Below are 13,757 nucleotides of genomic sequence, written 5' to 3'. Positions count from 1 at the left end.
TTCTTGTTGTCTCTGATGTCACTCAGTTTGCTCATTGGTAGGTTTCTTAGGGGGATCTTCTAAAGATTTTCTGTATATTAAATAATCTCATCTTTTCCTTTCCTGTTCTTTATTTATGTATTTATTTTTGTAAACAAGTGAGTATGTTAGAATTTTCACGTTGCTTGTCACAGTGCTGATTTCCGTGGTTCTGACTTGAAGAACTCAGCTGAGGCACAGGAATGTTAGCTCTCAACAAATATCCAGGGATCATTCTGTGACCCATACATTGAAAAATACTGTCTTGAATTTATGGCATGTTGGATTTTTTTATTTGTTTGTGTTACTTTTAAAAGTTTGGATTTTTTTTTCCTGCTACTTAAATTTTCTTTTTTTCTAATTTTTGGTTGAACCACGCAGAATATGGGATCTTAGTTCCCTGACCAGTGATTGAACCCATGCCCCCTTCGTTGGAAGCACCATCTTAACCACTGGATCACCAAAGAAGTCCCTCATTTAAGGTTCTTAAAATGTGATGATTTTAGTTTTAGGGTGGGATACGATAATCTAATTTTCTTGAAAAATTTCTAGTCTTTCCTATCCTGTTGTTTTCCTCTGTTTCTTTGCATTGATTGCTGAGGAAGGCTATTTTATCTCTCCTTGTTATTCTTTGGAACTCTGCATTCAAATGGGAATATCTTTACTTTTCTCCTTTGCTTTTCACTTCTCTTCTTTTCACAGCTATTTGTAAGGCCTCCTCAGACAGCCATTTTGCTTTTTTGCATTTCTTTTCCATGGGGATGGTTTTGATCCCTGTCTCCTGTACAGTGTCACGAACCTCCATCCATAGTTCATCAGGCACTCTGTCTATCAGATCTAGTCCCTTAAATTTATTTCTTACTTCCACTGTATAGTCATAAGGGATTTGATTTAGGTCATACCTGAATGGTCTAGTGGTTTTCCCTACTTTCTTCAATTTAAGTCTAAATTTGGCAATAAGGAGTTCATGATCTGAGCCACAGTCAGCTCCCGGTCTTGTTTTTGCTGACTGTATAGAGCTTCTCCATCTTTGGCTGCAAAGAATATAATCAGTCTGATTTAGGTGTTGACCATCTGGTGATGTCCATGTGTAGAGTCTTCTCTTGTGTTGTTGGAAGAGGGTGTTTGCTATGACCAGTGCGTACTCTTGGCAAAACTCTATTAGCCTTTGCCCTGCTTCATTCCATATTCCAAGGCCAAATTTGCCTGTTACTCCAGGTGTTTCTTGACTTCCTACTTTTGCATTCCAGTCCCCTATAATGAAAAGGGCATCTTTTTTGGGTGTTAGTTCTAGAAGGTCTTGTAGGTCTTCATAGAACCGTTCAACTTCAACTTCTTCAGCATCACTAGTTGGGGCATAGACTTGGATTACTGTGATATTGAATGGTTTGCCTTGGAAACGAACAGAGATCATTCTGTCATTTTTGAGATTGCATCCGAGTACTGCATTTCGGACTCTTTTGTTGACCGTGACGGCTACTCCATTTCTTCTAAGGGATTTCTGCCCACAGCAGTAGATATAATGGTCATCTGATTTAAATTCACCCATTCCAGTCCATTTTAGTTTGCTGATTCCTAGAATGTCTACGTTCACTCTTGCCATCTCCTGTTTGACCACTTCCAATTTGCCTTGATTCATGGACCTAACATTCCAGGTTCCTATGCAATATTGCTCTTTACAGCATTGGACCTTGCTTCTATCACTAGTCACATCCACAACTGGGTATTGTTTCTGCTTTGGCTCCATCCCTTCATTCTCTCTGGAGTTATTTCTCCACTGATCTCCTGTAGCATATTGGGCACCTCCCGACCTGGGGAGTTCCTCTTTCAGTATCCTATCATTTTGCCTTTTCATACTGTTCATGGGGTTCTCAAGGCAAGAATACTGAAGTGGTTTGCCATTCCCTTCTCTAGTGGAGCATATTCTGTCAGACCTCTCCCCCATGACCCGCCTGTCTTGGGTGGCCCCACACGGCATTGCTTAGTTTCATTGAAGGGAACATTTCATGCAAAGATGGGCTCGATAAAGGACAGAAATGGTATGGACCTAACAGAAGCAGAAGATATTAAGAGATGGCAAGAATACACAGAAGAACTGTACAAAAAAGATCTTCACGACCCAGATAATCACGATGGTGTGATCATTCGCCTAGAGCCAGACATCCTGGAATGTGAAGTCAAGTGGGCCTTAGAAAGCATCACTATGAACAAAGCTAGTGGAGGTGATGGAATCCCAGTTGAGCTATTTCAAATCCTGAAAGATGATGCTGTCCAAGTGCTGCACTCAATATGCCAGCAAATTTGGAAAACTCAGCAGTAGCCACAGGACTGGAAAAGGTCAGTTTTCTTCCAATCCCAAAGAAAGGCAATGCCAAAGAATGCTCAAATTACTGCACAATTGCACTCATCTCACACGCTAGTAAAATAATGCTCAAAATTCTCCAAGCCAGGCTTCATCAATACGTGAACCGTGAACTTCCACATGTTCAAGCTGGTTTTAGAAAAGGCAGAGGAACCAGAGATCAAATTGCCAACATCTGCTGGATCATCAAAAAACCTAGAGAGTTCCAGAAAAACATCTATTTCTGCTTTATTGACTATGCCAAAGCCTTTGACTGTGTGGATCACAATAAACTGGAAAATTCTGAAAGAGATGGGAATACCAGACCACCTGACCTGCCTGTTGAGAAACCTATATGCAGTTCAGGGAGCAACAGTTGGAACTGGACATGGAAGAACAGACTGGTTCCAAATAGGAAAAGGAGTACGTCAAGGCTGTATATTGTCACCCTGTTTATTTAACTTATATGCAGAGTACATCATGAGAAATGCTGGGCTGGAAGAAGCACAAGCTGGAATCAGGATTGCTGGGAGAAATATCAATAACCTCAGATATGCAGATGACACTACCCTTATGGCAGAAAGTGAAGAGGAACTAAAAAGCCTCTTGATGGAAGTGAAAGGGGAGAGTGAAAAAGTTGGCTTAAAGCTCAACATTCAGAAAACGAAGATCATGGCATCTGGTCCTATCACTTCATGGGAAGTAGATGGGGAAACAGTGAAAACAGTGTCAGACTTTAATTTTGGGGGCTCCCAAATCACTGCAGATGGTGACTGTAGCCATGAAATTAAAAGACGCTTATTCCTCGGAAGGAAAGTTATGACCAATAGATAGCATATTAAAATGCAGAGATATTACTTTGCCAAGAAAGGTCCGTCTAGTCAAGGCTATGGTTTTTCCTGTGGTCATGTATGGATGTGAGAGTTGGACTGTGAAGAAAGCTGAGCACTGAAGAATTGATGCTTTTGAACTGTGGAGTTGGAGAAGACTTGAGAGTCCCTTGGATTACAAGGAGATCTAACTAGTCCATCCTAAAGGAGATCAGTCCTGAGTGTTCATTGGAAGGACTGATGCTGAGGCTGAAACTCCAATACTTTGGCCACCTCATGCGAAGAGTTGACTCATTGGAAAAGACCCTGATGCTGGGAGGGATTGGGACCTGGAGGAGAAGGGGACGACAGAGCACCGACTCCATGCACAGGAGTTTGGGTGAACACCAGGAGGTGGTGATGGACAGGGAGGCCTGGAGTGCTGCGATTCATGGGGTTGCAAAGAGTCGGACACGAGTGAGTGACTGAACTGACGATAGTCTAAACACTGATACCTACTTTGATCATGGGCAAGATATATTTTTAGAACATGAGCTGTGGTTGCTTCAAGCTTTTTTTCTGTGCTTTTAATTAACGTATAGAAATAAGGCTTGTAGGAAGAAAATTATTTTTCAAACAAGCCTCTTGAAAAATAAATCATTGGTTCTTAGATTTGCTAGAAAAAAAGTCAATAAATTTATGGTTTGCGTCTGATTTTTAGTTTTTGAATGAAGCAAGTTTATAGAGGATTGATTTGTTTTCCTATTGAAATTCAGTGTAATTTTGTTACGACAATTTGATACTTATTTAAGCCAGAGGCAAAGCAGAGGGAGATGTTTTGACTGAAGAAGGCTGATAAGCTGTGCTTTCGGAGAGGGAAGATCTGTCGAGATAAAGGAATCCATGATGATGGCTTACATTTGCGTATCCTTGCAGAGTACAGAGAGCTTTCACGTATGTGATGTCTTCTGAGCTTCAGAGCTCTACAGAAATCAGGGCTTCTGACACTGTCTTCATGTTACAGGTGGGGAGATTAAGACTCAGAAAAGGTGTGATACAGCCAAGTTGTGTGACAGGTGAATGAGGTGGTCAGAAGTGAAGTCTAGACATAAAACTGGGCTTTTGACTTCTAATCTCTTCTCTTCTTTTTCTCCCTTACTATTAAAATATCCATTCCAGATATTTCTGGATGCCATTTATGCACATAACTGGTAACAGCTGCTACTGATTACATTCGGATTATTTTTAGAGCAGGGTTGAAGAAATCAGACATCTTAGCAAAGTACTGCTGCTGCTGCTAAGTCACTTCAGTCGTGTCCGCTCTGTGTGACCCCATAGACGGCAGCCCACCAGGCTCCCCTGTCCCTGAGATTCTCCAGGCAAGAACGCTGGAGTGGGTTGCCATTTCCTTCTCCAATGCATGAAAGTGAAAAGTGAAAGTGAAGTTGCTCAGTTGTGTCCGACTCTGTGCGACCCCATGGACTGCAGCCTACCAGGCTCCTCTGTCCATGGGATTTTCCAGGCAAGAGTACTGGAGGGGGGTGCCATTGCCTTCTCCATAGCAAAGTACTAGTGAGTACTAATTTCATTCAGTGGAACGGGAGTGGAAATATTTACTTGTTGTCCTAAGGCAAAAGAACGTACTTTCTCTTTGCCACTTTGGGTTTTGGCTGTGCTGCGTCTTCCTGGCTGCTTAGGGGCTTTCTCTGGTTGGCTGCGAGCAGGGGCTCCTCTCCAGTTGCGGTACGTGTTTGCCATTGCCATGGCTTCTCATTGTGGAGCCTGGGCTCCAGAGTGTAGGCTCAGTAGTTGCCCCGCGTGCAGTCTTCCCAGACCGGGATCGAATCTTCGTCCCCTGCAGTGACAGGTGGATTCTTAACCGCTGGACCACCAGGGATGTCCAGAAGAATGTACTCTCATCTTCACACGAGAGAGAAGGGAAATGACATTACCAGAGAGAAACTGAAACCCCTGAGAAAAGGACAGCCCCGCAGGAGGTGACGTGAACTTGGATTCTCAGTTGTGTCCTTTTTGAAATCTGTGAGGAATAAATGGATAGTTTAACTTTTGCATCAAGTCATTTGTTCTAAATAACCTTTCTGTTGGGCTCACTAAAAAGAACGCTTTTTAAGGCCTTTGTTGTGTGGGACATGCTGAATGAGGGAGAGGGCTTCTTCGTCTGGAGCGGTTTTCCTCACTGTGTTCTCGGGGGCCAAATGAATCATCTCATCAGCTGCCAAGTTTCCCTTCTCATTGCCTCTCTCTCCCCGGGCAGTTCTCCCTTCTCTCTGATTGTCTCTTCTAAATGGGCCTCTTAGGAAATGGGTTTTCGTTCCCCCTCTTCAATTAAGTTAGTCCCAGATTGTGGCAGTCACTCAAGTAACAGACCGCTGAGCCCGGAATATTAACAGTTCTCCCGCACGAGGCAGGGTAGGTTTCTGTGGAGTCTTTTCTGGCCGTTCTAATTTGATCTTTGTGCCTTCTCCCAGAAGCAATGTTTTGTTCCAGCCAGATATACTCTTGGGTCTCACTGTGTGTGAAAATACAGCCTCCAGTATTGACGTTTGGGATTTGGACAAGGTGAATGTACTTGTCAGTTGACTTAGAGAAAAATGCTTTATTAATAGCTGTCAACCCAAGTACTTGACACCGTGATCAGTTCAGACACAATGAAATCTGATGACCCTTTTCCAATAGTATTTATAACCTATGATCAGCTGCTCCCATGGGCATCTTCAAAATCCATTCACTGGCTTGGAAATTCTGCTGCCTAAAAATACCCATGAACTGACATTCTGACTGAAAAGATTCTTGGCAGACTTGTTGAAATGCCATAATAATGAAATCCCAGACTCTCTGCTGACCATTTGCATATTTGTGGGGTAGGCGCAGTCTGCACGCTGAGGCAGGTCCTGTGGGGCTGAGGTTGAACTCTAGCTCGTCCACTCATCCACTTTCTGACCTTGAACAGATAGCTCCTTCTGAGTTAACATTTCTCTAGTGTTAACTTTCCCTCTGAGTTAATGATTCTCTCTCTGTTCTGTAGAACTTTGTTTTGTTTTGTGTAGCTTTACTAACCAGGCTTGTTTAGGCTTGCTATTCAACAACTTGGTTTGAAATGAAGAAAAGAGAATGTTAAAGCAACGAATGCAAGTTTAGTAAGATCATAATACAGTTTGACCAGAAATCCTAGTTCAGGGTTATTATAAGTGTATAAAAATCTTGATTATTTCTGCTGTTATAATTTAAAACTAGAGCTCAGAGAAAGTGTAGCTTTTGAAGTACAGAAGGGATCTAAATGTTACAATTATATAACATCTTTTTAGTGCCTCTTCGGTTCAGGTCAGAATGCTTTGAATATACCACACTGTTTATTTAAATTGTCCATCTTGCCCAGGCTTGATGAAAGGGATTAGTGGTGTTGAGATAAGGCATTAAAGACACACCTGTTTTCATCACTGGTAGAGGCCTGTAAAAGAAATGTTTGAGGATTTTAGTTGTGTTTCAGAATTTGGCATCATTGGAAAGGTTTTAGTATTTTATAGGGAATAAAATGATTTTTAGAGCATTTTAAAAATACCTGTTTGTTTATTTGGCTGCGTCAGGTCTTAGCTGTGGCACACGGGACCTTTTATTGCAGTTCAAGGACTCTCTAGTTGTGGTGCCTGGGCTCAGTAGCTCTGAAGCATGTGGGGTCTTAGTTCCCCATCGGGGAGCAAACCTTTGTCCCCTGCATTGCAAGGCAGATTCTTAACCACTGGACAACCAGGGAAGTTCCGAGATAGAATGATTTTTTTTTCCCCATGCTTACAATTCTGGTTTAGTGAAGAGGGACCAGTGAGGTGGAGGAAAAGCAGTTTCATAGCAGTAGTTGTTGAAAATACTAGTCTGTAACAGTGAGTTTATTTTTTGTCTTAAGTGTTTTATATAGGACTTTTTCAAGTGTATACTAATTTTCACTGAATACTAATAATATTCTCTCACTGTATATATAAAGCTTGATTTAAAAATATGTGAATGAGGATTAAAGACAGGAAATCAGGAGCATACCTGGATAGGGGTCCACAAAGTCAAGGTGAAGAGTGTATCATATCTCATATTTTGTCTATTTGTGTCTCTTTTAAGCTAGGGAAAAAATGAGATGATTTAACACTTAGTGTTGTTGGTATTCCTAAATGTAAAGGTGGTGGTGGTTGTTCAGTTTCCCTGTAGTGCCCGATTCTTTGCAGCCTCTTGGACTGCAGCACACCAGGCCTGTCTGTCCCTCACCATCTCCTGAAATTTGCCCAAGTTCATGTTCATTGCATCCATGATTTCATCCAGCCATCTTGTCCTCTGATGTCCTCCTCTTCTGCCCGAAATCTTTCCCAGCAACAGGGACTTTTCCAATGAGTTGGCTGTTCACATAAGATGGAAAGGTTAAGAAGAAAGAGAGAAGTCGCTCAGTCATGTCCGACTCTTTGTAACCCCATGGACCATAGCCTACCAGGCTCCTCCATCCATGGGATTTTCCAGGCAAGAGTACTGGAGTGGGCTGCCATTTCCTTCTCCAAATGTAAAGGTTACATAGAAATTTAAATACAGGGGACTGTCAGAGAATCAGCATACCTCCTTGTCTGTATCTCAGGGGTTATTAAATCGGCTTACAGTTAGTGGGCAGGAGGAGTCTTGAAGATGGTGCACAAATTCCAGGTTGCTGTGCATTATTAAAATTTACAAACCCTTCCACAATGTGGGAATGTCCTAGTTAGCCATTCAACCATAGAGAGATGCTTCTGGGCATTTACCCAAAGTGCAGGAAAAGCCCTGCTTCCCTTTGTAGCTGTGGAACATGTCTTCTTAAATAAAGACATCATATTTATAGTTGTTTTTTTTTTTTTTGGCAAGAAGCTCCTAGTAAAAACTTAACAATAGAAATAATTGAGAACCACTTCTGCCTTGTTTTATACTTCGTTTCTAAGAATGCTGAGTCACAAAATCTTAGGAAATTGTCAGAAATAGAAAAGACTTTCAGAAAGAGTTTAAAGACAGAAGGGTTTGATTTTTTAATTGAGACAGTAATTTGATTCCATTTTGTTGACTTCCTTCAGTGAAACAAATTTGTCTAATAGTATTAAATCTTGTCCATCACATTTGCAGTCTCTTGTAATGACTAAATAGTGTTTTATCCTTCTATTGAAAAGGAAGTTACATGACTTGCTAGATCTTGAAGTCAGTGATTTTAATAAGATGCTTTATATACTACCTAACTATCTCTTAGAACTATCTCCAAAATTAAAGTAGATCTATATGGGAAAAGAATTTTTAAAAAAAGAGTATGTGTATTAACTGATCACTTTGCTGTATGCCTGAAACTAGCACAACATTTTAAATCAATCGTGTTCCAATAAAAATTAAAAACAAAAACAAGTAGAATATATTTGATTTGAGATGTAACTTAGACTCTGGAAAGAGACCAGGATTAGTGTCTGTTTCTGTTATTTAACCCTAGGCGTGGCTCTCCAGGTCTGTTTCCTTTACCTTCAAAGTGTGAAAAATGACAGTACTTAATTCATAGGACTGCTTTGAGGAATAAATAAAAGAATACATTTAAAGTACTTAACACTGTGTCTGGAACATATTGAATACTCAGTACATGATTTTAAAGAGAAAAAAAATCCTGGCGGGCACGGGGGTCTGTGTTCTGCCTTTTCTCACCCTGAGGATATCCAGTCTCGTCAGGTCCCCTGGACCGTGTGGCATGAAGGGTGGCCGGTCCTCCTGCGGTCAGTGAGGGCAGCCCGTGGAGGCCGGCGCTTCCCTGAGGTAGACTCGACTGGCTCCAGATGGCCCAAAGGAGTAGTTAGCTACACGGAAATGACAAGACTGATGGGGTTTTAAGAGGATTTTCTCTCTAAGTGCTTTCATGTTTTCTTAACAGTGCCTTTGAAGATGAGACCATGAAGCTCAGGCAGTTGAAACTGGATAACCAGGTGAGCAGAGGCTCCTCTTCTGAAAGATGTGGACAGCTTATCCTGGCCAGGAAGCCGATGGGCCTGACTGTGGCTTCAGCAAGGCCAAAGCGCTTTGAGGATATCAGCGTTAAAACTGGCCTTGGACTTATAGTCACTAAAGATTCCTTGGCATCTGTCCTAAGAATTAGAAAAATGTTAACACTGTATTTCTGTGTAGTAATATGAAACTGCTGCCCAAATACCTCTCTGCACTGTAATTTCATGTAACTGCAAGATTTTTTTTTTTTAATCTTAAAATGCAAATCTGAAAATGGTACTGTGCTACTTAAAAGCCTCTGTTGCCTACAGAATATTTTCTCACAGTACTGGTCCCACTTTTCAGTTATGCGTTATTATTTGCAATGATTGACTTAAGTTCATTTTCTCCATGAAGTCTGTTGATGATGACCTTTCCATCAGAAGGTCCTGGCCTAGGGCTGGGCCCATTGTAGTCCTTCATTAAATATTGGCATGATGGAAGAGATAAATGCAATTCTGTGTTGTCACATACTGTGAGAGTCCTGATTAGTCAGCCTAGAATCTTACATCCAACATGTGTTACTTTCATAGGAGTGTTTTCTAATTCAGGAAATTCTTTAGGTCCATCCAGTCTGCCAATGTAGGATCATTAGCCATCAGTGTCTGGAGTGACAGGTGACTAAAAATACCTCCAAGTGCTGTCTTGCTCCTTTATATTGCTTTTGGACCTCATAATGGGACTTTTTGTTGTTCGGTCGCTCAGGCATGTCCAACTCTTTGCCACCCCATGGACTGCAGCATGCCAGCCTTCCCTGTCCTTCACCATCTCCCGGAGCTTGCTCAAACTCATGTCCATCGAGTCAGTGATACCATCCAACCATCTCATCCTCTGTCATCCTCTTCTCCTCTTGCCTTCCTCTCTCCCAGCATCAAGGTCTTTTCCATTGAGTCAGTTCTTCGCATCAGGTGGCCAAAGTATTGGAGTTTCAGCTTCAGCATCAGTCCTTCCAATGAATTTCCAGGACTAATTTCCTTTAGGATGGACTGGTTGGATCTCCTTGCAGTCCAAGGGGCTCTCAAGAGTCTTCTCCAACACCACAGTTCAAAAGCATCAATTCTTCAGCGCTCAGCTTTCTTTATAGTCCAACTCTTACATCCATACTTGACTGCTTGGAAAAACCATAGCAGTAACGTCTCTGCTTTTTAATATGCTGTCTAGGTTGGTCATAACTTTCCTTCCAAGGAGTAAGCATCTTTTAATTTCATGGCTGCAGTCACCATCTGGAGTGATTTTAGAGCAAAAAAAAAAAAAAGTCAGCCATTATTTTCCCATCTATTTCCCATGAAGTGATGGGACCAGATGCCATGATCTTCGTTTTCTGAATGTTGAGCTTTAAGCCAACTTCTTCACTCTCCTCTTTCACTTTCATCAAGAGGCGCTTTAGTTCTTCACTTTCTGCCATAAGGGTGGTATCATCTACATATCTAAGGTTATTGATATTTCTCCCAGCAATCTTGATTCCAGCTTATGTTTCCTCCAGCCCAGCGTTTCTCATGATGTACTCTGCATATAAGTTAAATAAGCAGGGAGACAATATACAGCCTTGACGTACTCCTTTCCCGATTTGGAACCAGTCTGTTGTTCCATGTCCAATTCTAACTGTTGCTTCCTGACCTGCATACAGATTTCTCAAGAGGCAGGTCAGGTGGTCTGGTATTCCCATCTCTTTCAGAATTTTCCACAGTTTATTGTGACCCACACAGTCAAAGGCTTTGGCATAGTCAATAAAGCAGAAATAGATGTTTTTCTGGAACTCTCTTGCTTTTTTGCTGATCCAGCAGATGTTGGCAATTTGATCTCTGGTTCCTCTGCCTTTTCTAAAACCAGCTTGAACATGTGGAAGTTCACGGTTCACGTATTGATGAAGCCTGGCTTGGAGAATTTTGAGCATTACTTTACTAGCATGTGAGATGAGTGCAATTGTGCGGTAGTTTGAACATTCTTTGGCATTGCCTTTCTTTGGGATTGGAATGAAAACGACCTTTTCCAGTCCTGTGGCCACTGCTGAGTTTTCCAAATTTGCTGGCATATTGAGTGCAGCACTTGGACAGCATCATCTTTCAGGATTTGAATCAGCTTAGCTGGAATTCCATCACTTCCACTAGCTTTGTTCATAGTGATGTTTCCTAAGGCCCACTTGACTTCACATTCCAGGATGTCTGGCTCTAGATGAGTGATCACACCATCGTGATTATCCGGGTCATGAAGCTCTTTTTTGTACAGTTCTTCTGTGTATTCTTGCCATCTCTTTTTAATATCTTCTACTTCTGTTAGGTCCCTACCATTTTTGTCCTTTATTGAGCCCATCTTTGCATGAAATGTTCCCTTGGTATCTGTGATTTTCTTAAAGAGATCTCTAGTCTTTCCCATTCTGTTGTTTTCCTCTATTTCTTTGCAGTGATCACTGAGGAAGGCTTTCTTATCTCTCCTTGCTATTCTTTGGAACTCTGCATTCAAATGGGTATATCTTTCCTTTTCTCCATTGCTTTTTGCTTCTGTTCTTTTCACAGCTATTTGTAAGGTCTCCTCAGACAGCCATTTTGCTTTTTAGCATTTCTTTTTCTTAGGGATGGTTTTGTTCCCTGTCTGCTGTGCAATGTCACGAACCTCTGTCCATAGTTCATCAGGCACTCTATCTATCAGATGTAGTGCCTTAAATCTATTTCTCACTTCCACTGTATAATCATAAGGGATTTGATTTAGGTCATACCTGAATGGTCTAGTGGTTTTCCCTACTTTCTTCAGTTTAAATCTGAATTTGGCAGTAAGGGGTTCATGATCTGAGCCACAGTCAGCTCCTGGTCTGGTTTTTGCTGACTGTGTAGAGCTTCTCCATCTTTGGCTACAAAGAATATAATCAATCTGATTTTGGTGTTGACCATCTGGTGATGTCCATGTGTAGAGTCTTCTCTTGTGTTGTTGGAAGAGGGTGTTTGCTCTGACCAGTGCGTTCTCTTGGCAAAACTCTATTAGCCTTTGCCCTGTTTAATTCTGTACTCCAAGGCCAAATTTGCCTGTTACTCCAGGTGTTTCTTGACTTCCTACTTTTGCATTCCAGTCCCCTATAATGAAAAGGACATCTCTTTGGGGTGTTAGTTTTAAAAGGTCTTGTAGTCTTAATAGAACCATTCAGCTTCTTCAGCGTTACTGGTCAGGGCATAGACTTGGATTACCATAATACTGAATGGTTTGCCTTGGAAATGAAGAGATCATTCTGTCGTTTTTGAAATTGCATCCAAGTACTGCATTTCAGATTCTTTTGTTGACTATGATGGCTACTCCGTTACTTCTAAGGGATTCCTGCCTGCAGTAGTAGATATAATGGTCATCTGAGTTAAATTCAGCCATTCCAGTGGATGTTGGCAATTTCATCTCTGGTTCTTCTGCCTTTTCTAAATCCAGCTTGAACATCTAGAAGTTCTAGGTTCATGTATTGCTGAAGCCTGGCTTGGAGAATTTTGAGCGTTACTTTGCTAGCATGTAAGATGAGTGCAGTTGTGCAGTAGTTTGAACATTCTTTGGCATTGCCTTTCTTTGGGGTTGGAATGAAACTGACCTTTCCCAATCCTGTGGCCACTGCTGATTTTTCCAAATTTGCTGACATATCGCGTGCAGCACTTCCACAGCATCATCTTTTAGGATACCTCAGCTGGAATTCCATCACCTCCACTAGCTTTATGTTGATGGCTCTTAAGGCCCACTTGACTTCATACTCTAGGATGTCTGGCTCTAGGTGAGTGATCACACCATCGTGGTTATCTGGGTCATTAAGATCTCTTTTGTATAGTTCTTCTGTGTAAGAGGACTTGGAAGGCAGTAAATTACTTCAAAGGTGGAACCTAGTTCACCTGTGTCCAGGGAGACGTTCTTGGGGCCGTGTGGCTTCCAGAGCCCCTACCAGGCCCTTGGTGTCCATGGTGCCTCTGTGGGGCCTCTCACCAAGTCCACTGCCTCTCAGGCCCCCACATGGGAGGGATCCAGCCTTCTCATGTGCACCCAGAATGGAGCACGAGCCAATGGTCTTCAGGCAGCCTGTGCTTCAAGGTGGCAGCAGTCAGCTCTGTGGTATATACATGTATTTGTTCTTTTTCAAATTCTTTTCCCATTTAGATTATTACAGAATATTGAGCAGATATCCCTGTGTGATACAGAAGGTCCTTGTTGGTTATCTATTTTAAATGTAGCAGTGTGTACATGTCCAGCCAAACTACCTAACTGTGCCTTCCCCGTGGCAACCATAAGTTCCTTCTCTAAATCTGTGCATCTTTTTGTTTTGTAAATAAGTTCATTTGTATCATTTTTTTTTTTTTTTTAGATTCTGCATATAAGCAATATCACAAGATACTTGTCTTCTCTGTCTGACTTACTTCGTTCAGCATGATAATGTCCAGGTCCATCCATGTTGCTTCAGATGGCATTATTTCTTTCTTTTCAATGGCTGAGTAATAATATACCATTATATATATATGTACCACATCTGTTTCTATTCCTCTGTCCATGGACATTTAGGTTGCTTCCATGTCTTAGCTATTGTAAAGAATGCTGCAGTGAACGTT

General features: G+C 41.6%; 1 protein-coding gene across 3 annotated transcripts in view; it reads left to right on the top strand.

Annotated features, from left to right (window-relative positions):
- The window catches only part of TULP3 (TUB like protein 3), a 29,167-nt gene that overhangs the window by 3,071 nt on the left and 12,339 nt on the right, over positions 1-13,757 (top strand). For all 3 annotated transcript variants that reach the window (XM_069581519.1, XM_069581521.1, XM_069581520.1), the window contains exon 2: positions 9,089-9,140. In XM_069581519.1, the coding sequence (XP_069437620.1) occupies positions 9,089-9,140 (52 nt within the window). The remainder of the gene's footprint in view (positions 1-9,088; positions 9,141-13,757) is intronic.

Source organism: Ovis canadensis, chromosome 3 (genome assembly GCF_042477335.2).
Source record: "Ovis canadensis isolate MfBH-ARS-UI-01 breed Bighorn chromosome 3, ARS-UI_OviCan_v2, whole genome shotgun sequence".
NCBI lineage: Eukaryota > Metazoa > Chordata > Mammalia > Artiodactyla > Bovidae > Ovis > Ovis canadensis.
Note: the sequence above shows the minus strand (reverse complement) of the source record. Positions and strands in the feature narration are given on the sequence as shown.